This window comes from Antechinus flavipes, chromosome 4 (genome assembly GCF_016432865.1).
Source record: "Antechinus flavipes isolate AdamAnt ecotype Samford, QLD, Australia chromosome 4, AdamAnt_v2, whole genome shotgun sequence".
Classification (NCBI taxonomy): domain Eukaryota; kingdom Metazoa; phylum Chordata; class Mammalia; order Dasyuromorphia; family Dasyuridae; genus Antechinus; species Antechinus flavipes.
Window position 1 is genome coordinate 323,544,116 of NC_067401.1, and position 27,278 is coordinate 323,571,393.

The window sequence follows — 27,278 nt, forward strand, 5'->3', positions numbered from 1 at the left end:
GTCATCATTTCTTGGAACTATACATATACCATCAAAGAGAACATAAATGTATTCTACAACTAAAAACAAGAAAGGAAATATAGAGAGTGTGATGAAGGAGTAAGAATAAGTAGAGCTAAATGTAAAGCTTTCCAGTTTCCCAAGAAAGACTAGCAGCTTAAAAAAATTCAGGGAGCCAGGAACTCTGCCAAAATGAAATGAAGAAGTGAAATAATACATAGCAATCACTAAGATAAAATAAATAAGGGAAAAAACTCATCACAATAAGAAATAAATATCACTTTCCATCTTGTATTACTGTCGTAGAAAGACTGATAAAATTGGTACTAACAATAATCACTCTCTTGTATGACGCCAGTTCAAATGACATAGTATTATCTATGACTTAATCACTCATCTATATTTCATCTCTGATTTAGAATAGCTACAAATTCTCTTCTGTTGTCACCTTTGCTCCATTTACCGCTGTCATTGGGGTGTCTCCATCTTGGGTTCAAAATTCTAAAAATATTCTCAGCCATAGAAAGGTTACATCAATATATCAACAGGAAGTTTGTATTGACAGCATACTAGGTGTTACATGGAAAAAAAACTGCTTCCCACAGTACCAATGGAATGTGTTTTACTTCTTTTCTTCTACTAAGATACTGTGAAAAGTTTTTCTTTAGTCCTATCCAGAAGAAAAAGAACATTCATATATCCCAAATCTTTTTAAATTGTGGATTGTCACCTCTATATAGTCATGTAACTGAATGTGGGGGATCATAAAATTATAACTAATTATCAGTAAATGTTTTTATTTGTATACCTATTTTATATGCCTTTTAAAAAGATATAATTGTATATATATACATACACACACACACAAAAAAGTGTGTGTGTGTGTGTGTGTGTGTATTTATTTATTTTATGTTGTGAGGTCCTATAAAAATTTCTCAGACAAAAAAGAAACATAAGTGGAAAAAAATTAAGAAATCTTGACTTAAATATGTTGAAATGGAAGAAAAATGGAATTCATTGTTGGGAAAAAGAAATAAAAGGTAAAGGAATCATAGGAAAATCATGGTAATAATGCATTAAAAACTATACAGGTTTAATTAGTCATCCTAATATAGTACTCCATTTCCACAAAAAATTAACATTTGGGATAGATGTTTTCTGCCAGCATTTTAGATATCTTTGAATCATCAACAATAAATTGTACAGACATTTGCCTTTAAAGGCATTTAGAAATAGGATAGTAACTATTTACAAAGGGGAAAAAAAAAGATATCCTACATTGTTTAGTTTTTCAAAATGGTAGTAAAATCAATTAAAATTTTATATAACCAAAGCCACACTTGTGATATGATGGTGCCTGGATTATTTTGTTATTCCATAACTATATTATATTCATCTGAGTATCAAAAAAAATAGGGTATTCTTTAGTGCCCTGTTTCTATTTGAATTTGACACTGCTGACAAAGAGCACCCAGGGGTTGAGTGATTTTCCAGGATCACAAGTTCAGCAGGTGCCAAAAGTAGGACTGGAATCCAGATCTTTCTAGCTTTGAGGCCAGGTTTTTCTCCTCTATACCAAACTCTTCTTTTAATATTGAAAAAGAAAATTGTATTTTATTTTTAATCCCTTAATCACCTAACACTTGGAAAATAGCTGATACCACATTAAAGAGATAAAATCTTGATTGTAATAAGCAAGATTTATCTGAAATTTAATATGGTTTTAAAGATGCTAAAATGTAAATAAGACATCTTTCCCTCCTTTCTTATTTAATCTTTTAGAAAAATAGGTTTTTTGATTCACAGATAACATGACATCATCAGTAGCTATTCTAGGTTGATTTGTGGGGTAAAATAGTCAAGATTTTTTTTAAAAGTATGATGTATCTTCAAAAGTTTATTTACATGATTTACAACCTATTGTATACATACTCAAATACATATAGATGTATATGTGTATATATTACACTTCCTATTCCATCATATGAGAAATTAAGGTTTTGACCCAGATTCAAAAAACTCAAATCTGTCAGCATTTGAAGAGGTATTTTTAGAAGGCACATCATTCAGATTATTGGTTTGGAAGCACCAAAATAAAATATTTTTTCCCTTATTGACTGTCTTAAATAATCTTTATTTCCCTAAGCTATTTACCAAACACTTTCTGTGCCACATCTAGAAATTATTCTTGATTATTCAAGGGAAATATGAACAAAAATATTTTTGATAATGAAAAGCCACAAAATGTGGCATTTAGGTGTCTACAGTATAAACCATTAAAGAAAAATAGTCAAATCCAAGGAATGGGAAACCTTTTGATTATCTCAGGCATTCCTAAATTTTGATCTGCTAGAAAAAGAAAACTATAGATATATATTACTAAACTCCTACTGCCAAACTCTCTAGTTAGCTTATTTATCCCAGGATAGAAACTATATAGAGCAGATGTCTCTTCTATGAAAAATGAATAAGATTTTAATCTTAGTTGACCTCTGGCTGTGATAATATTTCTTCAGCTACATTTCGACTGTAAAGTTCAATATTCTTGAGCATGACAATCCCCACTCCTCCCAGCAGCTGTTCAAAGAATCTCTGAATTGTGGATGGAACGTTAAATGCTATCTAATCCAAGGCATACATGACAAGAATCTCCTCTGTAATTTACCCAATAAGTGGCTATCCAGCTTGTGCTTGAAGACATCTAGCCAGGAAAGGGAAACATGCTACTTGCTGAGACAGCCCATTCTAATTATTACAAAAGTTTTGTGTCCTTTATAGCAACCCTAAATTTGCTACTTTGTAATTTTCATCCATTACTCTTAATACATTAAACTTGGTACATACCATTCAATCCTATGGAGAGTCTGGGCACTTAGACGCCATTTGTTCTTTATAAGGGCACAAAATAATTACTGGAATGTGGGATGCACTGTGAACCAACAATATCATTCCAACACAGTGGCTCCATAGAACAAAACAAAGAACTGAGCAATAGTTTATAATATTACTTGGTTCAATGTTATGTATTCAGATATTACTGATGAACTCATATTTCTGTTTCTAGGCTCTGCACTACAAATACACACACACACACACACACACACACACACACACACACATATACCTATGCATGCATGTATGTACATGTGTGTGACAATACACAAGCTACTTAGTCTCAATTAAGAAGAACACTAGATTTTCAGTCCAAAGACCTGGGCTGGACTCCTAACTTCTGATTTATTTCCTGGGTGTCCTTAGAAGCAAGTTATTTAGACAATGAGCTTCAGTTTCTTCAACTACAAAATGAGGGGTTTCTACTGTATGACCTCTGAAGCTCCAGGTTTTGATCTAGGATCCTATGATTTAGCATTAGGAGTATGAGTAGGCAGCTCTCTATATAGTATGATGTGATGATAACTGAAAACCCAACCTATCCAAGAAATTCTTCTCATTCATTTGCCAAAGTACTTGGATTTTTCATGATTTATTGAGTCCTACTCTAATGTTTTATCAGAGCTTAAACATATTTATTGAGAACTTAAAGGCAAGGACACAAGCTCTGGCAGGTCCTAAACCAAGCTAGAAAAGGTTGAAGCATTAGTCCCATAACAGATTATTTGTTACTCTCTGAATTCATAAAATGCAGTAATTAAAATTAAAAAACCAACAATAGCCAGAACAGCACTACCACCATCACTACCATAGAATCACCATGCCCTGTTACTGACTCATCTGCATGTGATGTGATCTTCAAGGATTAAATGGTTGCTTTTTTATTATCTTTCTAAGTATTTTCTTTTGATTTTCTTCCCTTCCTAAGAATATTCTTTTAAGTGTTATCAATTTTTATTTTTGGAGACAATTAGGGTTAAGTGACTTGCCCAGGGTCACACAGCTAGGAAGTGTTAAATGTCTCAAGCCATTATTTGAAATAAGGTCCTCCTGACTTGAGGGGTAGTGCTCTATCCACTGCACCATCTAGCTGCCCCCCCCCAATATGATTCAATAAATATTATAAATGTGACAGAGTGGTGATGATGGTGGTAGTGGTGGTTTGCAGGGGGAACCCATGAGTGCTCTTATGACTATCTGCAAGGCAGGGCTAAAATTTATTAAGTGGAGGCAATACGCAATATGTTAGATTTGGGATAGCAGGTTATTTATATAGTCTTCTCCAGAAATCATCTGATAAAAATTAAATACTTCTCTGAAAGTAACAACACAATGGGTTTAATCATTTGCATCCAGATTAATTTGTCAGATTATCTAATGCCTTGTAGAAAGTGAGTTCCTTAAAGAGTAAGCAGATAAAATTTTCATGGGAAAGATTACAAGTGGGCAAGCCTGGCAAGGGTGTTACAATATCTGCCCTAAGCAGAATAAGGTCCCTGAGGGGAAAAAGTAGAAAACAATTAAATAGACTGTAGTACACTAAAGAAGGAGGTATGATAGGAAGAAAACAGAGAAGTTAAAGATGAATATTACTCTTTTCACAGTTTTGTATAGAGCTTGTATACTTCAGGAACTAATCAGTAATTCTTTGAATTTGAATAATTCTAATGAGTGAGTAATTTTTATGAATTTACATTTCCCTTAAAAGAAAAGGAAACTATTTCCTAAGTATGAAGCTTATAGAAAAGATATCCACAGGGAAAAGAGTAAAAAATGAGGAAAAATAGAAATATCTTAATATTCCTAGAGTCCTAAATAAATCACTTTCCCAGAAGGCATTACAAAAAATAAGATAAGAATTGGTCTAACCATGAAGGAAAAAAAAAAGTAATAACTAAACATTTTGGGAAAATGTAGAGATGAAAAAAAGAGGTCAAAACCTCCCACAAAGTTTCAGTTTTAGTTTAGGGTAAAGAAGATAATGGTAGTAAAAAGTAAAAATGTAACTATCCTAAAAACAAGTTATTAAATGTTGATACATGGATGCTCCTGCTGGCAAATTAGTCCATCGAGATAATTAGTATGTAAAATATCACCATTGTTCCCTAAACTATTTTTAAATTAAATTTTGAATATGTCTTATTGGAGACAAAAATTTCAAACACCGTAACTCAATTTTCCAATTACAGTCCTTTCTCATCAGAAGATTTGAATTTTAAATTAAATGAAAGCTTAAATCCTGAATAATAATTATACCTGTCAGAATATTCAAAATCCCAGAAATATTGAGGTACTGATATACTTCATAGAGTTGCCATGAGAAAAGTGTTTTACAAATCTTTAAAGCATCTGCACTATGTATACACACATATTTACAAGCTTGTTTATTCTGCATTCCAAGTTTAGACTTTAGAAATACTCTCTTCTGTCTACCACCTCATTCAAATTCATCAAGCTAGCCAGTATTCGTGGATTAAGTTTGCAAGAAAGTACCACATATAGGAAGAACCCCAGCCCACTAAATCATAACAGGCCATCAGACTGTATTGGTTTTATGAGCATGAGTAAATGGGATTAGTTTAGTAAAAACAGGCAGTGAAGATGAAGAGCAATGAAATACAGTTCTGATGAGCCATACCTAGCTCCTTTTGTATGTTGTCTGGGATTCCTGTAATAGTCTTTCTCCTTTTGACTTTCTTCGGCCGTCTTACAACATTGTCTGTGTAAATTAGAGACCGCCGAAGGCTGGCTTGGCGGTCGAAATTCTCCCCTAATGTAGAGTAGTGGAACAAGCAAAGCAAAGTTAATATGAAGCACACTGACACCATGCAATTTCTTCCAGTAGTTTGTTGAAGAAATGAAAAAGGCATTAATAATGATGTTAGCTAAGTCATATGATAAGAATGTTGGCTTAAGGGGAAAAAAAAGAGAAACAAAGCACACTATCACATGGAAGCTAGCTTCCTCACTTTCAATAATCATGTGCTTCAGCAAAACCATAAAGGAATTCCCAACCATTTTCCAAACACAAGGCAAGGCAACAGCAAAATGTCTATCATATTTGAAGTTAGAAGAGAATTACCATATTATCTAGAAAGTGATCCCTTGTCATTGAATTGTTATTTAATCATCTTATATGGTTCCAATAGTCTATAACTTCTTCTCTTATAATCTTCCAAAATTGTAATCTCCATGAAAACAGAGAAGTTTACATCCTCCCACCATGACTAGCATTCTGCCTCACACATGGGAAGCATGTCCTAAATTGGCAAATGAACGTTCCAATTGATAACTGGTGTAAATATGTCATTTTTAATGATATACAAAAACGTCCATTGGAAACAATAAAAACCCTTGTAATGATAAAGGGATTTTCCCCAATGAAACCCAGTAACACTGCTGTAAAAGTTAGAGCTGAAAAAACTGATAATAGCCTCATATCACATTCAAACTCGAAATGCTGATGGTAAACTCATGTGACTTTTAGGGTTTAAGTTTGTGTAATTGCTATATATGCCACAAAGTCAATTTAAAAGGGGCAAAGTAGTATTACTGTTTTATACATTTTTGAGCTACCAAAAACCACATTCCCATTTTTTAAAAAAAGGCAGGTTTTCTTTTTTTCAGAACAATTTTTCTTCTTATGAAATTATTTTCTTCAGAAAACTGAGTCCTAAATATAAATACTGGTTATATACATCTACTATCATCAGTATAAAGCAGGGAAATTGTGAAAGAGTTCAAAACACTCAAAACAAGTATTTTTTTAAAATAATAATAACAATAGTTAATATTTATATCGTACTTACTGTGTGTCAGGCACTATGGTAAGCACTGTATAAATACTACATCATTTGCTCTTTACAACAACCCTGGGAGGGAGATGCTATTATTTTTTCCCATTTACAGTTTGGGGAACCTGAGACAGAGGTTAAGTGACTACTTGCCCAGGGTCACACAGCTAGCAATTATCTAAGACTGGATTTGAATTTACATCATCTTGACTCCAGGTATTATTGTGTCACATATATAAAATCTGTAAAAGAGGTCCAACAGAAATGTAAAGTGCAAATGATCTCATAAAAATGGGGAACAAAATGAAACTCAAAAGAAAAGCAGACTGGCTGCTTAATGTGCAGTGTAGCTATTAAAGATCATTTTTTCTAATATTTTTTGTCACTAAATTGGTTACTAGTGGAGAAAGAAAAGATGTGCAGGAAGAAAAGGCTGTTATATTGGAATATACCATAACTTAACTTTGCCTAAAGGAGTCACTATTCTGTAAAAATAACAAAGAAAGGCTGGGAGAGAAATAAATCATGGTTTGTTGATCCACTTCTGTATAGTTAAAGTATACACATATGGTAGCTAGTATTTGAATGTAATACATTGAGAGATAGTAGAATAGAATAGATGGAGAACCAGACTTTGATTGCGAAGATCTGAATTTTAGTTCTACTTCCAACATAGCAGCGCTATGTGATCCTGGCCAAGTCATTTTACCTTTAAGTGTTCTAAGTATTTCTCTAAAACTACAGGTAGCAGAAAACCAACATGCATTGAAAGAGAGAGCTGCTATTTGGGAGTTTTTAAATCAAGGAAATTAAGTTATTGCTGCTATCTGTGTGTGTATGTGCGCACATGCGCACATGCGTTGTCCCAAAAGTCTTCATGTACTTTTAACTTATTAGTTAATAAATTAATTAATTAAATTAAATTTATTTAATTTACTTAAACTATTAAAGCTTTTTAGGCTACTGTAGCATAAAATTGCACAAAAGCCTTTGGGATACAGTGGACATGTAATTTTCATCACTCCATTAAGAGACAAAGTAAAGACAAACCCAAAAGCTTAAAGGAAATTATTAGAAGCAGAAACAATATAATAATAGGGTCATCTTCTTTTACATTTTTGACTTCAGTTAATTTTCTTTGCTCTATCCCCCATCTGAGAATGTGAAAGCTAAGGGTTCATATTAGATCTTGGCCCAAAAAAGGGCAGTGTTAATGAAGCAATGTGTATTTCTTATCCAGAAACAGCTCAAAATTCAACATTCTGTAAAATTTTACCTTTTGCTTTTATTTAATACTATTTTTAGGTCATTTTGTTTGTTTCTAAACTTAATTATCCATTATCACCATATATTTTCCTTCTAACTAGACAAGCTACAAGCCTGCCCATCATGAGTGCAATACTTTCCATAAAAAAATCATTCATAGAGAAGCATACACACACATACACATACATATATACATATACCCAATATTTTATTCTAGAATATATTGAGTCCCATCTGGTTCAAGACCCAAGGGATTCAATCAATTTTTAATCCTAGGTATCTAGCTTGCTATATTAATGCCCCACGTCTCTTTGCCTAAAAGCTTTACTCCAGATTTGAAGTGATAAATTTAGATGATTTTGTCCCATTAAACAGACTACAGAGTGACTAGTCCACTCAGGTAAATGAGAGCATAAAGTAATGCCCTACAAGAAGCTTCATTGGTTGGTTCCCAAGTCCTTTCATGATTTAATTTTTTTTTTTTTATAACTTCTACAAAAACTATTTGGAAAGAAAAAAACTGCTTCTTAGGTTGATGCAAATTAAAATAATTAAGATAATAAAAGTCCTTATAGATAATTAGAATATCTAAAGTATACAGAAACCTTTAGTGAAATAGAATAGAATGAAAACAATTTTTTCCATTCAATTTTAGTGATATAACAAAAATCAGAAAATCATATAATGAGTCAATTTGGATAACTATACTATTTTTGAAATATTTTATATCCTTTAAAAAGTAGAGTATTCATATGATCTTTTCAACTTTAATACTTTATTTATATTTAATATACCTATAGCTAGCTATCTTTTATGATTGGTTAACATTTTAATTGCCAAAGAGAACTCAGTCTTTAAAAAACATACTGAGCTTCTTCTCTGGCATTTATATCACTAAGTTTAAATCACACAATAAATAATCCTTTGTTCTAAAAGATATTTTATCTATGCCATTTGCAATTCCCATGATAACTTAGACTCCTAATAAAATCTTGTACTGTATAGCAACATTCATATCAGCTTGTAATTTTATATTTTCCCTGGATCTGAATTGCATGATTACATATTGATTTTATTGTGGCTAGAATTATGAGAATTAATTTCCAAATTAAAAAAAAAGACACATTATGCTGCAAGATAGCTACTTATATTTATAAAAAGATAGTTATATGATAGCTACAAGATATAGAAGCATCAATGTTAATAGTTATGAATAGAACAGATTAAAATGCCATGCATGCAATATGATGTGCAAATCTAAAATGAAATAAACATATGTGGAATGAAGACCATATGGAGTTTTAAATAACCAGTGTTTTGTTAGGATTTTCAAGAATTCAAATAGGGAGTATTAAATATAATATTACCATTTCTACTAAGTAAAAAACAAAAACAAAAACAAAAAACCAATCCTTCACCAACCAGCAAGAAAAAAACAAAAAACACATTGCTATTAGTCATTTCCACAGTCACCAGTGTCACTGCGCAGATGCCTCTGTTGGCAGTGAGCAGTGGCAGCCTCACTCATTGAAGCACGGGACTGGTGCTGGGGAAATTGTTTTTAATTTTATGGAAAATTCATCCCTGCTTACCACTGTATTTTGGTCCAGGCTCTACACCATGGGACATAGTTTAGATATTTTAATCTATAATGACTATAGATGATCTATTATGCCTACATTTAATCTAAAATGAATTTCATGTTATTCAGGGGTAGATTATCTAGTCTACTGATTGTAGAAGCCTTTTGCCATGCCCATTCTTTGCTCACTCCTATTAAATTAAGAAAAAAAAATCTCACAAAGAAAGAAAATAATTTGCATACAAGAACCTTTTCTGGACTGTTTATCTTTCTATTTCTATCCTAATTATGACAGATAATTGAGAGTTGACTCTTAATACTGAAAAAGAATATGGATATTAAACTTGACAATTACCACACTCTAAAAATTTTAACTTTAAAAATAAAGGATATACATATGTGTGTATACACAGGTACATATGACACATCTATGTGTATGTCTATACACTCATATGTATCTATTATTTTTAAAGTTAAAAATTTCTGTCAGTGTCAGAATTTGAATCAAGGTTTAGTGCTTTTGTTTTTGCTGGGTAAAAATAGTAATCAAAATAAAAAACCAAGATGAGGTCTTGGTTCAGATTCTAACACTGACACAAACTGACTGTGGACAAGTCATTTAATCTTTCTGGTCTTTAATTTCCTCATCTGTAAAATGGAAATAAATAATACCTATCCTGTCTACTTTGCAGTGTTAAAAGAAAAGCACTCCATTATTCTTAAAATGCAAGAGTATGTGAATGTAAATAGTTGTTAATTACAATAACCATCATTAGAGTAAATACTGTACTTTTCTCGGTGTTTTTAGGCCTTATTAGCTTCTGTAGATATTTCTTCCTGACATAAGTGATGTTTCTCCCATTTAAAAAATTTTAAGATGAGCAGCAAATCTCTACTATTAAAGACTACACTTAAAAAAACTGCAAGTCACATTGGGAAGAGCACTGAATAGCAAAAATTAGAAGATCTAGACTCTGGACTTCCATTCCTACTAACTATGTGATCCTGGGCAAGTCCGTATTACTTCTCCATGTCTCAGTTTCTTTAATTGTAAGATACAGATTTGGCTATAGATCTCTAAGTAAGTTATTTTTTTTTATCTAAAATAATAACCTATGAATCTAAGGGAAATTCTTTCACAACTGAAATATTAAAAGATAACAGGCTATGTCTATGAAAAAACCTTTCTCAAGTTGAATGGCTGAAACATCAAATTATACCATTAATTAGTTCTTTAATAAGACAAGAAAATAATTTTAATTTTTAAACAAGCATTTTCTTCATGGAATTGAATGCTAGCTTATAGATAAAAGTCTTATTTATACTCTATAATTAAATGTAAAAGTGATAAAATTATGTGAGAAAAAACAATTTTAAAAGGCTCTAGCCTATATTTGCATATGTTCCCCAGAAGTACACCAAACTTGACTGAACTATAAAAGCATACCAGTTACATTAATAGGAACCACATCTGTCTGGACTGTTTGCGCTTGCTGTCGCATCTTCTCCTCTGGTGTTGGCAGCGGAAGTGACTTGGTCCAGTTTGTTTGGGTGTTAATATCAGATAAGTCATTTGAAGTTGGAGTTCTGGCTCTCTTCGTAGCAATAAGTTTTTCTTCCTCTGAGGAAGAGATGGAACACTGAGAGAAAAAGAGGATACATAGCATGTAAATAGCTGAGAAATAAAACTTTAAAACTTTTATTTAAGTAATGCTCTTGGTGACACAATCTAGATTCAGAAAATAAAATTTGAAAGCCAGAAAACTAGACCTAATCTGAGATGTAATTTCAAAAGAATTAAGCATAAAGTCAGAGATTTGTAAGATCACAGATTTAGAGCTAGAAATTACCTTAGCACACAAGCTCTTCATTTTACAGATAAAGAAACCAAGGCCTAGAGAGGCTAGCTGGGAAAACAATGGATTCTTCCTCACTGGGAAGTCTTTTAGCAAAGATTTAAAGCATTTTGGCCATTTGACAGGTATGTTATAAAAATTCTTATTCAGATTCAAGTTTAACTAGGTGGTCCCCTGAAATTCTTTACAATTCTGAGATTCTATGCTATTCTGCCATGAGTCTACAGAGACAAATTGAAGAAACACTATTGCTTAGGAGTTATATTTTCCATTTTAATAAATAAGTATTGAATCTAGCCCCCCCCCCCGAAAAAAAAATCTGTCCATATCACAATTTTTAAGTCTATTTCTTATAAAAAAATACTATTGCAGATTAACCATTCCTGTTCTTCTCAAAACAGAAATAAGCATGTAGAAACATCAGAATGAAATTGTTAAAGTACATTAAGCTTTAATAAACTTTACTTGCAACCTTATCAGAGCTCCATGGGAACCATTGCTTGCTGTATCAGCTTTGATAAATATTCACATACTAACAAAATAACCTTTTATGTTCTTCTTCCTATAGCAACTTGAAAAAGTGAGAGTTTCTTTTGGCAATCAAGTAGTGATGAACTTAAATAAAGCCACAGCTTAATTTTACTCAATGACAAGAAAAGACTATAGGAATATCAAGCTACTTTTTGTTTTTGTAGGAAAAAACACAGTACCTGAATAGGAACTCCTGTAAAGAATATATTCTAACTACATTCTCTTTTAAAAGTCTGCCTGGAACAATTTCTAATTTCATTGTAATATTTTGTGAAGAAACAACAAACAAAAGATATAGAAAAACTGTTATGATATTATTATTATTACTAAAAATAGTATTGGTGATTGTCAACTATTAACGTTATCTTACCATTTAAATTACTTTACTTACCCAAACAACAATATTAAAAATAAGCCCTGACATTCAAAAAATGCTTTAAAGCTTACATAGCTAATTCTGTTTCCTTATTTTCTCATTTGATTCTTGTAACAATCCTCTAAGATGAGTTGGGTAGGGATGTGTTTTGCAGATTATTAAACAAGATTAAAAAAAAAAGGTAATTTGATTAAAGTCATATAATCAGTGGAGGAAATGACTGACCATGATTTATGGTTGCTAGTTCAGTATTCTACTATATTAAGACAACTCAGCTCAATAAAATTTGAAAAACAGCATTGAAATCAAAATAAAAAGACAGTAGTGTAGTGGAAAGAACATTGGATAACAAGTCAGAAGATCTATGTCTTCATTTCCCTTCTGCCACCTGCTCTTCCTGAGGTTCTAAGCAGATCACTTAATGTTAAGAGAGCCTAAGTATACTCATCTGCAAAATGGTGTTAAGAACGCTCATCCTATCTCAAAAAACTATTGAGAGCATTAAATGATGTAACATAAGTATATCACAACATAACTTAATTTACTGTCATTATAACAGAAAAAAAATTCCTGAAAAAATAGAACTGATACATAGGTATATATGCATATGTGTTTGCATACATGTGTACAGATTTAGTGGATAATAATGTTAAATACCTTTAGCATATTCCAGTAAAGCTGGCTCAAGTTATCCCTGCTATAACCTATTTTTAAAGGCATTCTAGTTTCTACAATAAAGTGGAAGGTGATTTTTTTAATGATATGAAATAGGTCTAAATAATAAGAACATCAATTTAAAAATAAGTCTCTAATTTTTCTAATCAGTATGGCAGAAACTAGGCACTGACCCACACTTAACACCGTACACCAAGATAAGGTCAAAATGGGTTCATGACCTAGGCATAAAGAATGAGATTATAAATAAATTGGAAGAGCATAGGATAGTTTACCTGTCAGACCTGTGGAAGAGGGAGGAATTTATGACCAAAGAAGAACTAGAGATCACTATTGACCACAACATAGAAAATTTTGATTATATCAAATTGAAAAGTTTTTGTACAAACAAAACAAATGCAAACAAGATTAGAAGGGAAACAATAAACTGGGAAAACATTTTTACAATCAAAGGTTCTGATAAAGGCCTCATTTCCAAAATATATAGAGAACTGCCCCTAATCTATAAGAAATCAAACCATTCTCCAATTGATAAATGGTCAAAGGATATGAACAGACAATTCTCAGACGAAGAAATTGAAACTATTTATAGACATATGAAAATATGCTCCAAATCATTATTAATCAGAGAAATGCAAATTAAGACAACTCTGAGATACCACTACACACCTGTCAGATTGGCTAGAATGACAGAGAAAGATAATGGGGAATGTTAGAGGGGATGTGGGAAAACAGGGACACTGATACATTGTTGGTGGCAGACATTCTGGAGAGCAATTTGGAACTATGCTCAAAAAGTTATCAAGCTGTGCATACCCTTTGATCCAGCAGTGTTTCTACTGGGCTTATACCCCAAAGAGATACTAAAGAAAGGAAAGGGACCTGTATGTGCCAAAATGTTTGTGGCAGCCCTGTTTGTAGTGGCTAAAAGCTGGAAAATGAAAGGATGTCCATCAATTGGAGAATGGTTGAGTAAATTGTGGTATATGAACGTTATGGAATATTATTGTTCTGTAAGGAATGACCAGCAGGTTGAATACAGAGAGGACTGGCGAGACTTACATGAACTGATGCTGAGTGAAATGAGCAGAACCAGGAGATCATTATATACCTCAACAATGATACTGTTTGAGGATGTATTCTGATGGAAGTGGACCTCTTTGATAAAGAGAGCCTTAATTGATCAAAGATGGACAGAAGCAGCTACACTCAGAGAAAGAACACTGGAAATGAATATAAACTGCTTGCATTTATGTTTTTCCTCCCGGGTTATTTATACCTTCTGAATTCAATTCTCCCTGTGCAACAAGAAAACTGTTTGGTTCTGCACACATATATTGTATCTAGGATATACTGCAACCCATTCAACATGTAAAGGACTCTTGCCATCTGGGGGAAAGGGGTGGAGGGAGGGAGGGGAAAAATCGGAACAGAAATGAATGCAAGGGATAATGCTGTAAAAAATTACCCTGGCATGCGTTCTATCAATAAAAAATTATTAAAAAAAATAAGTCTCACTAATATATAATTACATTTGTCCCTTTAACATTTGCCTGCCATTGCAATTAAGATGATTCAAATTTGATACCATTCTAATCAAACTAGTTGCTAATGATGACTAGAAAGGCAGATGGGAACTGAAGCATAAATATGTATCAGAGATGCCCAGTCTTTTTGTTTTCTTCTTTCTTTTGTTTTTAGAGATTAAGGACATCCATTTGTCTGATTTTGCAAAACATTTCTACACCTATCAATACCCTAACACTATATAGCCCAAATATATGTATTCACAGTATATGTCTATGTGTGTATATATACATATAATAAAAGACCTTTGGCAAGTCATTTAATCCCTCTTGAGCTCAGATATTCCTCTATAAAATGATCTATATGATCTCTAAGATTTCTTCCAGCTCTAAATCTATGGTTCAATAGAGATAACTGGAATTGTGTCTAGAGGTAGCAAAATCAGGAATGGAATTGACATTTATCTGTCTCTCAAATGGATCATTTTTTGAAGTAGTGGTAGAGGAACTAAGCATAGTTGGAAATAAAGTTGAATATTTTTACTCAACTTATACTAAACAGTAAAGTGAAGATAATTTTATAATAAGATATGCTATGATGGTTTAAAAAACCCAAATATTAACAAAGTAAGGTTTGTTTTGTTGTTTCCTTATAATTGGAAAGAAAGCAAAGTATTCAGGTGATAAAAATTCTATCATATACTATGCAAGTTTCTCTTTTTTGTCTATTTTTGGTGAAACACTATTCTGCTCATAGTATATAGGCCTCAATAATCTACTTTTCCTTAACAGCATCAGAATTGATAACTGTCACAACGAAACAATACTATATTGTATACCTCAGTTTCCATGAAGCGGTCACCAGGGATTGCATCAATATGACAAATGACAAAGATTCATTTTCTAAAGCTCCCTATACTCTTCTGAGAAAATTTCCCAGGCAAGTAAAGTTCAAATAATAGTTAACTCAAATGTTCTCTCCTTTTATATCATTGTTGTCAATATGTGTATTATTTTTCCTGGTTGTGTATATTGCTTTCCTGGTTCCTTGTCTCATTTCCCATATGTCTTCCCATGATTCTTTGTATTCTTCATATTCTTCCCAATTTATTTAGCCATTCCCCATTTATTTTGTTTCATATTCTTAACTACTACAAAAAATGCTGCTATATACATATATGCTAATGGATAGAGAATGTAATTATGTCAGGACCCTAAATATATCTTGAATTTCAAATTCTTAATCAAACATAATATAATGCTCTCAGTCCTCAAGCTACTATTTGATTTATCTTCAGTGGCTGATCCTGGTGAATATCCGCCTCTTCCCGGATACCCTTCCTTTCCTTCGCTTCCATTTTTGGCTTTCTGATTTTTCTTTGCTGAATCATTATTCTTCTTCTATCTATTAAATATAGGAAACCCTTAGAACTCTGTCCTGGAAGTTATTCTTTTCTAACTCTTCTATGATCTCACTAGATCCCATGCTTTTCATTATTATCTCTAGTGAGATAATGCTGAAGTCTGCATATCTATTTAATTTTAATCTTTCAATTTCATTCCAGCTTAAGCAATTTGCTTCCTGTATATTTTAACTGGAGGTTGCTTGTTCCAAATTCATATCAAAGAACTCTATCTCTACTTCACTCAGCCAAATAACCACACTGATAGTATACCACAAACAGACAGGAGAAACTTAGGTTCATATTTCCCCCTTGAAATTAACAAATTGTATGACAGTGGTCAAATCACTTAACATATTTAAATTTCAGTTTCTTCATTTGGTAAAAATGGGGAAAATAATACTGCACTACATGAATTACAATATGATTATGACAAATTAAATGTTGATATAAAGTCTTCTGCAAACATAAATCAATTATTATTAATTAATATTATTTACCTTCTGGTACATGTATAACTTATATCAGACTGCTTACTGTCCTTGTAAAGAAAGGAGGGAGAAACACATTATATTGCTTATGGAAGAAGGTAAGCAGGTGCATGCTTGTTTGCAATTGACTGAAATAGGAAAAAGAAAAATAAGCCACTCAATCAGCAGGCATTTATTAGGCATCCACTATGTGCCAGCCAGGTACTGTGCTATGCACTGGAGAGACAAAAACATAAATCAAACAGTTGCCATTTCCTTAAATGAGGAGGAACAAAACATATACATATTAATAAATAAAAAATATGTATAATTAGGGGTGGAGGCAGTAACATTTGGAAAAAAAGAAGGGAATCAGGGTAATTTACCATTTAATAAGAAGTGTATTAGTTAAACTTTCAAAGAAATGAAAAATTCTATGAAGAATAGATGATGATGAGAAAAATATATTCCAGGCATGGAGAACACCTTGTACAAAGAAAGGGAAAGAAAGAGGGAATGTTGTGCATGAGAAACAGGAAAAAGGTCAGTTTTCCTGGATCATCATGTATGTGAAGGGGGGTAGTGTATAATAATGCTGGAAAAATGGTTTGAGGCCAGACTGAGAAAGACCTTCAATGCTAAAATGGAAGTTTGTATTCCATTCTCAAAGTAACTAAGAAGCCACTGGATTTATTGAGTAGGGGGTGACACAATCACCCGTGCTTTAGAAATATTACTAACTTCCCCCCTTCTTATGTCCTAGATTAAGATGGCAGAACTATCTGTGAAATGTGTACTCCTCCAACAAACTTTTTTCAGAAGATCAGAATATTTGTCTGAGATTTTAGTGCACCAAGAAAGAGCCACTGGAGCGAAAGTAAATATGGTAGATTTGGAGTCATAGAGGATCTATGTTCATACCCTGAAAGAGTTTCTGCTTCTTCCTCTGGGTCAAAATGATCAAATTCTAAATTAAAAAATTTCAAAGTAAAAGAAATATAAACCAATATGATCAATCTGCAAATTTTCAGAATGTCCTCTTTCTTTTTAAAATATTAACATTCATGAAAACACTATTATAAAAAATTTCCATTGTTATTTCTTGCTTAAAGCTTCCTTACTTTCTATGAGACATTCCTAGAATACTGGCTGGGACATAAGAAAAAATGATTATTATATAAAATTTCCAAAGAACATTTGCTCATAGAGTATTGTGTAATTCATACTAACAGTTATTTAACAAATGGGCTTGAGAATTTCAAAGAGTAATGAAAATTCCTGGCAATGGAATGGATCAAGATCCAGATGTTTAAATAATGATGTATTTCTCTTCTCTCCCTTCCTCCCCACCCATTTTAGACCAAAAAATACTGAGAAATTATACAAAGATGGTATGATATTTTGTTAGGCCTTTTTTTTAAAAAACAACATTGACAAGTCATTTTATATTTCTCTAAAAGTTAGCTTGGGTGTTTCGTAGTTACCCAGAAATCTATAAGCTATTTGTGATCAGGAATTATAATTCCTATGTTTAAGATATTTTCACATGGAATAATAGTTTACATAGAACGTATCTAATAAATATTTATCACCTAGTAAAATTATTAATATAAATAAGATGATGGTGATAATAACAAGCATTAAATGAAACTTTAAAATTTATAAATTGTTTTACATTTTTTATCCCATTTGATCCTTTTCCTGTAATCATTTGGGGCTGCTGGGGCTAGTACTATTATTACCTTCATTTTACAGATGAGGAAACTGAGACTCAGAAAATTTAAGTGACTTCACTAATATCATCAAACCAAATATGATGTGAACTCAGGTTTTCTTGATTTCAAGTCTGGCTTTCTAAAATGCTGTGCCACCTCATTGCTTCAGCAAAATTTAGCATAACCTAACAGTAACATTAGAGTTACCTTACAGTAACACTTTGCAATCACTTATTAGATTTTACTCTATAGTAAGGATCATCTCTGCCAATTTGGCCCAAAGCGTAGTTTTATATGATCCTCTGAGCTAAAACTGGATTTTATATTTTTAAAAAATACATAAAAGTTTATTTAAAATGGAAAAACCATTCTTAGCTACAAAAACAAGCAGTAGACATATATACTGATTGTAGTTTGCTGATCCCTGATCTATACTATCATTTTTCTTACTGAGAATTTTAGAAATGGGAGACATTATGCTATGGTGAGAAGGATAAAGAAGCCAGTGTTATATCACTTGACTTTGGTTCCAAGTCTGTCACTTAATTGTCTATTCTCTTGGGCTAGTTGGCATCATACCCCTCTTCCACTCTAAACTTAAGCTTTCTCATTTATAAAATAGTGATAAAAATATATGTTCTACCTACCTCACTATGTTGTTATAAGGAACAAATGGTACAGTGAATGCTGAGTGCTTTGTAACTGAAAAGGGCTATAAATATAAGTAGTATAATGTAATGGTATATGTAAATAGGAAATTGTTTTAACACTATCTGTTCTATGCATTAAATATACTTTGCATAAGTATATTCTCTAGATACTTATCAAATCTACTTGTCCAGCCACAACTTCTCTCCAGACCTCATGTCTCACATCTCTAACTGCCTTTCAGACATCTTGAACTGGATGTCTGATACACATCTTAAACTCAACATGTCAACTGTCATCTTAAACCCACTTCCCCTGACTCTAAACTTCCCTATTACTATGAAAGATACTACCATCTTCCCAATCATCCTATAGTTCCAGCCTAGCTATCATCCTCTACTCTTCACTTTCTCATCCCCCATATCTCAATTCTACCTTTAGAATATCCCTGGTACATATCACCCCTTCTCTCCTCTGATACTGCTACCACTATGGCACAGACCTCCATCATTCACATCTGGACTATTGAAATAATCTATTGGTTGGCCTCTCTGCCTTAGTTTACCCCCATTCAGCAGTCAAATTGATCTTCATCAAATATAGATTTGAACATCTCATCCCCAAATTCAATAAACTCCAGTGGTTCCCTATTACTTCGGCATCAAATATGAAATCATCTGCTTGGCTTTCAAAGTCCTTCATAACCTGACCCCTTCCTATCTTTTCAGTTTTCCTACAACTTACTCCCCTTCATGCACTCAACCTCTTTGCTATTACTTGAACATGACAATTAATCTTCAGACTCCATGTTTATATTGTTCAATCTCATGCCTATAATTCTCCCCATCCTCATCTCTATTTCCTAGCTTCTCTGACTTCCTTTAAGTCTCTGTTAAAGTTTCATCTTCTGCAAAAAGCCTTTCTTATTCATCCTTATTCTTAGTACTTTCTCTCTGCAATTACCTCCAAGTGAAGAGTATCCCTACATTTGTTTGTACTTAACTACTTGCATATTGTTTCCCCTGAACTCTTTGAGAGCAATGATTGAGGTTTTTTGGCCTTTCTTAACATCTTCAGAATATGGTATAACATTTAGCACATAGCAGGTGTTTAATAAATGTTAGTCAACCAGCTACTAAAGTCTATTCTTATTTGTAAACCTCTGGAGGTGGTCATTCTCATATTTATTCAATAGTTCCATTTTGTGAATCAGATATATCCTATTTGATTTCCTCCTAATTATATGATTTTTTCAACAACATTAGAAAATACTTTTATTTCCCTAGTTTGTTAATGAACAAGTAGATGAGAGTTTAAAATCCATTCTCATATTATGGGATTCTCTTTAAAAATCTTTTATTTGCTTTTACTAAGCCTTCTTATTGTTAGTGTCCCCTTCTTTGACATTTAATTCTGCTCCTAATGAAAATACTACTTGAACTCTATCATATTAATGTTGATGTGATTCTAATGTGTTCTATTAGTACATCCTGGTCAATGTACATCCAATAATACTAAAAGCTCATATTTACATAGCAATTTATGTTTTATTTACACTTTCTTCACAAGGACCCTATAAGGCACATAGTATGCATAACTATTATTCACCATTTAGAGATTTTTTTGCATTAGTTGCAAAGGGTTCCATGGTCACAGCCAGTAGGCAGCACACTGGAGAAATATGTAGGGTTTGTGACCTTACTTATTATATCACATTGCTTTAGCACTTTATTACTAAAAGCATCAAGTACTGATTCCTAATTAATCTTACAAGATTCCATAGCAGAGTACAGTATTATTAATTCATTAGTTATAAGTGAAAAAAAGGTGGAAGATGTAATAAAATGGCAACAAGCTGTATGTATGACAGCTGGAGGGCAAGTGGACAGGTACCTTGAAACTCCATGGGACCAAGTCACTGCAGACGTTAACACAACACTCAAAGAGGCAGCCTAAACTAGACTGCTGAGTGAGAAAGGAGAGAAAAGAAAGAATAAGGAGAAATAGATTCAACAAGAACATACAATACACACATGTACACCAAAATATAAAAAGCACAATTATTGTAAAGGATGGATTATGCAGAAAACCAGGGCCATGATTCCTTTATGATTTAAAACACAAGTTATTTGTAAAGTATGAATTTGTTGTTATTGCCTCAATTCTCTTTTCCTGGTGGAAAGCTTATAAAGCTTAAATCCATATACATAATAGTACATGTGATCTTATCTCAAATCCAATAACTCTTATGAAGATATTATCTGATATGTTTTAATTAAGATCCTGATACTTGTGGGACCTAAGAAAAGAATGTTCTAATCTTTTCTTTCTGAGATTGTCTGCTATGATTATCATTGTTTTTAGCTTAGTTTCTCTATAATCACATTACCTATAATGCCCAAACAGTATGAGCTTGATCTGTGTGATCCAACAAATCCTCAATGGAATTATTTATTAAATGAGCTAGATTACTTTTCCTAAATCTTTTAATATTTCATGAATACTAGTGATACATTTTCCCACATTTTTTTTCATATATCAGTGAAAAAGCATTGTCATCTATCGCATTTTTAATGTAATCAAACAGAATTTGTATCAGAGTAGAAAAGAAATTGAAAAGGGAAATAAATCAATAAAAAGTTAGTTTCTGGCATAATCAACATATCTTCTCTTCTTCAATTATGGTTTTTTTGGGGGGGACAATATTTAAGCAGTACTTAATTTCACCATTGAGGAGTACTACTTCTACTGAATGACACTGTTTTATAACTGAGGAAGTGATCTCTGAGAAATGCTGGGGTGCAAAATCACCTTATAATCAACCTAATCATGAGACAGAAGAATTAAAGTGGTATTTTGAAAAAAATCAAACATACTGCTCTTTTCTATCTTCCTCCCCCACGAGCTCAAACTTCAGGGAAAAAAAATTAAAGTCTGTAGCAGGTTAAAAGGCTTATGAGGCAATTTTACTAATGGGTAAAATCTTACTATGCTTTAAGATAGGAGTGACAGTTAAAAGTGCTCCATTAATCAGTATTATTCAAAGCTGTCAGTTTCCCATCTGCCCAGCTATCTACTTTGTACCAAATTATACTGACTGACACATTAGTAAAAAGGTATTTCAGTTTTTAAAGTATTTATTATGCAGTAAATTGTTTTAAATTTATATTGAAAGGCTATTCTTAAAAAGCTAATTTTATTATAATAAAATCTATTTAAAATTATAATAATTTTATTTTTGCCAACACACCAATGAAAAATATCAGAAAAATATTCTAGGGCTTTTAATAGCATTATTTAAGACAATTAATGTTTAGTTGATCTGAGTATTAAGCAACAGCTTGCCTTAAGTAACATGTGAATGGTTTAAGAAATATAACAAAATGTATATACATAAAAGGTCAGGTTTTCTATTTTTTTTTTTACTAAAATTTGCTTTGATAAAATCATTCATGTAATAATTTCAAAGTTATTTTAATATAATTATGTTTCATAAAACTTTTTTTTAAAAATCACATCATTTATCACACTATTACCCATTCTGAAGTTCAAGTTTTCCATTTCTAGCAACTGAAAATATTTTAATATGCCAAATGTTACTTTAAAAAAGTAGGAAGATAATGAGAGCCTCATTAGTCAGCTTCATGGTTAAAGAAACATAGAAGTGACAAAACATAGTACAGAAGATAACTTAGAAACCCTTGAAGACTTCAGTAGGGTAACTAGATGATGGAGTAGCTAGTGCTGGAATGAGAAAGAAAGTGGGAGTTTTGCTTCAGAATACTCTTCTAAAGGGGACTTTTTCATCATCTAATCGATAGATTATAGGCACTGAAACCAGAAAAGAATTAAGATACAAAGGAAAAAGCACTACCTTTGGAATCAGAGGAACTACACATTCAATTGATTCTTCTGCCTCAATTTACTCATTTATAAAAAAAAAATGAAAATAATAATTCATTAGGCTAGATGTTCTCTAAGCTAATTCCAATCTATTTGTTTGAAAGTTTATTAAAGTTTAGAAAGAAGCAAGGCTTGTCCAAAGTAATATATCTGAGAGTCAAAGGTAGAATTAGAATCTACAACTGCATTCTAATATTAGTGATCTTACTATTACATATCCACAGATGAAGAAACTGAAGCCCTGGGGAAATTAAGCAATTTATTCAAGGTCAATGAGCTAATTAGAGGGAAAAGTTTGAGCCTAAAATTCAGCTCTTTTGATGCCCAGTCCAACTGTACAGAAACACATGTACGTTGTTGTTCCTATACTAGTGATGATTTTGTATATTTCCATCCATCAGTTTCTCTTGTGATACCTCACAATTAAAAGTGAGTAATTTGGCATTAAAGGATCTGGGGTTACAGAAAAGAGAAAAGCTAACTAACCCAGGAAGAGCCCTTCATCTCCCATTGGTAAAGTGGCCCTCTCCTATTGCTGCAAGCCTCCCAGAACTCTGATTTTGAGGATGGGTTGAGACAGGCCATTCTTTAGTCTTATCCTGGTTCCATTTCTGATTATCTGAACTTTGCCATCAAGTTCTCTTCTCCATCATCCTACAATTTTCAGATCCTTTTCCTGTACTGCCTTTCAAAATTAGACTGTAATTTCCTTCAGGAACAGGAATTTTTCTTTTTGCTTGTATTTGTATTCCCAGAACAAGGATTACTGCCTTGCACACAGTTAATAATATATGCTTGTTGACTTTTTGAACAGGAACCTTACAGCAATTGAATCTATTAGCTTGATCCTATGAGTAAATATACAATTATCCCAAACTTTTAAAATTATGTTCCTCTTTAACATGAAATTGTTTCTTTTTAAAACATAGGCAGTTCTCTACAAAGGCCATTGGTGTCCAGTAGACCATTGATCTGAGGTGGAAACCAATGGAACTGAATTCCAAAGTTTTCCAATCTTGTTAAAGGTGAACACAGCTCTTGGGTACAATCTACAAATTAAATCATCCTGTTTTCCTTAATATGTAAGTTGTGATGCATGAAGTCTTTAATATATTTTATAGCCCAACTAAAGCTATTGGTTATTATTATATCCAATTCACTTATAAAATATCAAGATCGAAGAAGATCCTTCAAGGAAAGTGAAGTATCAACAATATAAAGCTCTTATAAAAACTGAATATTTAACAATAGTATTAAAAAACAAACAAAAACAAGTTATTAACAAGCATATTTAATTCTGATTTTAATTATTTAAGTATAAAAATATTACATTTCTGACATTAATGGGATCCTATCCTAAACATTTTTATATCTATGTCTGTAGCAAAAAAAAAAAAAAAAAAAAAGAAGAGGATCACAGTCCCTTAAAGCCTAAAACTGATTTTAAATTGTGACTAAAACTACAGAAAACTAATCAAGCTTTTGTTTGCATAATTAGTGTGTTATTCAATACTACTTTAATATAAAACATTTTGGCAACATTCCCACAATCCTTTATACTTTTATCTTCATTCCAGCCTTAAAAAAAAGAAAAGCAAACTTATTTTTAGTTACTTTAAAAATTAATAAGTATGATTACCCCAAGGATATTATCACAGAATGGAAACCATAAAGAAAGGAAACCCCAAACTTAAAATAGAATTAGACTATATATTGTTAGTCTAGGTTGCTGTCTAGTCTTTATCAGTATAAAGAATATGAACAACAATCACAAGACTTAAAAGCAAAAAGGTATTAGAGAACCATCATTTTGCTAGTAGGAAAAATGAAGGCACAAAGATAGGAAATAATTTGCTTAGGTCAGACTTTGTAAACAGCAAAGCAAGGATTTGAAATCACCACATTAACTACTTTAGACTTTTGGAAATAGCTAAAAATGCACAGTCAAATTTAATGTAATATCCTTTCAATATTCATTTGATTTGTGACTTTACCTTTTGATTACTTTCTTCATCTTCATCTTTATAGGTGTCACAAGCTGAACTGGCTTTAGAGAAAGTCGGTCCCTGAGAATAGTACTGAGAGCTTCGATAACCATCTCTCCTCAGTTTATCACATTCTATATCAGGTAGAGAGAACAGGAAGAAGGGGGAAATGTTATTATTTAAAAGAGTCTTTCTTTTGTTTATTCAACTATGCATATTCAAGAGTAAGAGTAATGTTAATATCACTTTCAACTTTTATTTGAAAGCACAGAACATTTAAATCCAAAATTCTATATAAAATCTTTTTAAACAATTTTATAGCAAGTCTCAAGTTCCTGCTATTTCCAGATATCTTGAGTTCATGTAAATTTCAAAGTTAATTTTAATGCTCTGTGTATATTTCATTTGCATAGACAGTAAAATGTAAAAGCATTTCTGTTGGTTTCACAAGAGAAAGGGATAGGAAATTGATTAAGTTGTCATAGAAATACATTTACTGCTTAATGATTTTTATGCATCTGGGAACAGGGGAAAAAGTATATTATAAAGATCAAGTTGGGGGAATAACATAACTTGAGTTTTTAGGAACTTAAAATGCTTATTCATGTTAAAACACTTTTTAAGAAAATAAATTCAGGGAGGAAAGTGAAAGGTGATTTAGCTAAAATAGCTGCTCTATTATGAACTTTTATCCTGAATAAGGGTCCTATGTTGTAAAAACCTCAAGAAACTTAGGGTTGGGGTTTTTAAACTTAAAATGTTTTTTTTAAATATGCAAAGACCCTAAAAAGTCAAGTTCTTTAAAAATAGTGGCTTAATGTTCTAAAAGGTGCCATTCCACCACAAACTACAAAGTTCATAATAGGGATAAGCTCCAAAACAGTGAGTCCTTTATGCAGCTTAAGTTTAAGTTTCTATGTCACAATGCCTGTTTTAAATCATAGTGTTTCAAATGAAATATAATGCTTGAGTTCAAGATTAAATAGAAGTATAGGTTTATGGCAGCTGACCAAATTTTTGACTTATCAGATTTTTGAAATCTTGTAAACTCATCACATTACACAGCCATGTATCTTGTTCCAACTCTGGGGTAAATCTAGGAAAATTCCCTTCTGTCACATTTCAACAGCTCTCTTTGTTTCTAAAAACATGTCTTTGTTCATTAAAAACTGAGTGCATTGTCTGCTAGATATGACATAAGTAAATAATCCAAAAATCATTGTGAATAAACAAAGGCACTTTTTCAAGCATTAAGCCAATAGAGAGTTACTACTAGACAAGACAAAAAAAAAATATATTTGTATCTTCACTCCTTTAACACACACTTTTTGATGAGAAACAATATCCCAAGTAGAGATAACACTGGAATTTCAGTCATTGTGTCCAAGTTAAAAGTTTTGGTTCTGACAACTGCAAGAAACCTGTATGAGACTAAGTTCTCTTTCTTTCCATCATACCAGGAGGGTATAACATATCTAATAATAAAATTAACATCAGTAAATTTCTCTAAAATCCCTGCTTGCTATTTTTCTCCATATTGATATATGCCTTCATTTGAACTCTTTCTGGATAACAGAGGGTGTTTTGATAATGAATTATGTAAATGAGATTTAAAAAAATAGTTCTGAGAATCTGTTATGAAAAATTATATTTACAATTCATTAGTTAAATTATAACAATTCTTAAACTTTCTCTAACTTTACTTTTCCTGTAAGCCAACACAACACAAGATATTTTTCTCTTCCAATATTTATTTTTCAAAAGATTTCTGTAATCATTTTGGCATATAACCATGTTGGGGTTTTTCCTTAAATAAATAAGAGGGGCCATAATGAGTCCATCCAGAATAGGAATGTGTTCCTAACACTTGTAAAAATAATTTTTCAGGAAAGAACACTCTTCCTTGACCTCTCTCAGAATGGATAATCCCATGATATGATCACCAGGGATGTTAAAGCATTCCTTTAATGGTCATGAATTATCATCTTTAAATTTCTCTAATCTTCTTTAAAAAAAAAATAATTACTGATTCTTTAGGTATCATAAAGGTTCAAATTTAGTCATCTTTAGGGTCAGATTACAATTTAGACAGTTAAGATCTTCAGACAAATAGTAACATTAGATCCTAATTCCAATAAAAATTGTAAAAAAAAAAAGAAGATAAAACAGGAAAGAGGAGATAAGAAGGCAAGCAAAGCTTGGGAATCTAATAAATATGGGTTCTTAGGGTTCTTAATGCATGTAAAAAATGCCTATGGGCCTAGATAACAGGTTGCTCACAACTAAGATTTTCTACATGTGGGGAAGTTCACCTCATATGCACCACTGGGAAAAGACAATGTAGAACACTGAAAGGTTTCTATATTGCTAAAGGTTTGCCTGATGTGGGTAATAAAGTGAATTTAATAGAACTCTTTGTGAGAATATCTTATATATTATATAAAGCCAAAAAAAAAAAAAAAAAAAAGCATGTTTAACTTTCCATGAAATGAACTTTTTAACCCTTTCTAGAGAAAATTTTGCATTTGAAATACAAAGAACTTATATCTGTTGATTGTTAATTTTAGATATGGGAGTCTCATGTCTTTTGGCCTTAGATTCTTCAACTGTAAAATGAGGAAGTTGGAGGTCACTTCCAGTTCTAGAGTTTTGATTC

At 32.1% G+C, this 27,278-nt stretch overlaps 1 protein-coding gene across 2 annotated transcripts in view; it reads right to left on the reverse strand.

Annotated features, from left to right (window-relative positions):
* Positions 1-27,278, reverse strand: part of NHSL1 (NHS like 1) — a 250,760-nt gene that overhangs the window by 12,590 nt on the left and 210,892 nt on the right. For both annotated transcript variants that reach the window (XM_051997842.1, XM_051997843.1), the window contains exons 3-5: positions 24,632-24,756; positions 10,982-11,174; positions 5,531-5,662 (exon numbers count right to left, since the gene is read on the reverse strand). In XM_051997842.1, the coding sequence (XP_051853802.1) occupies positions 5,531-5,662; positions 10,982-11,174; positions 24,632-24,756 (450 nt within the window). The remainder of the gene's footprint in view (positions 1-5,530; positions 5,663-10,981; positions 11,175-24,631; positions 24,757-27,278) is intronic.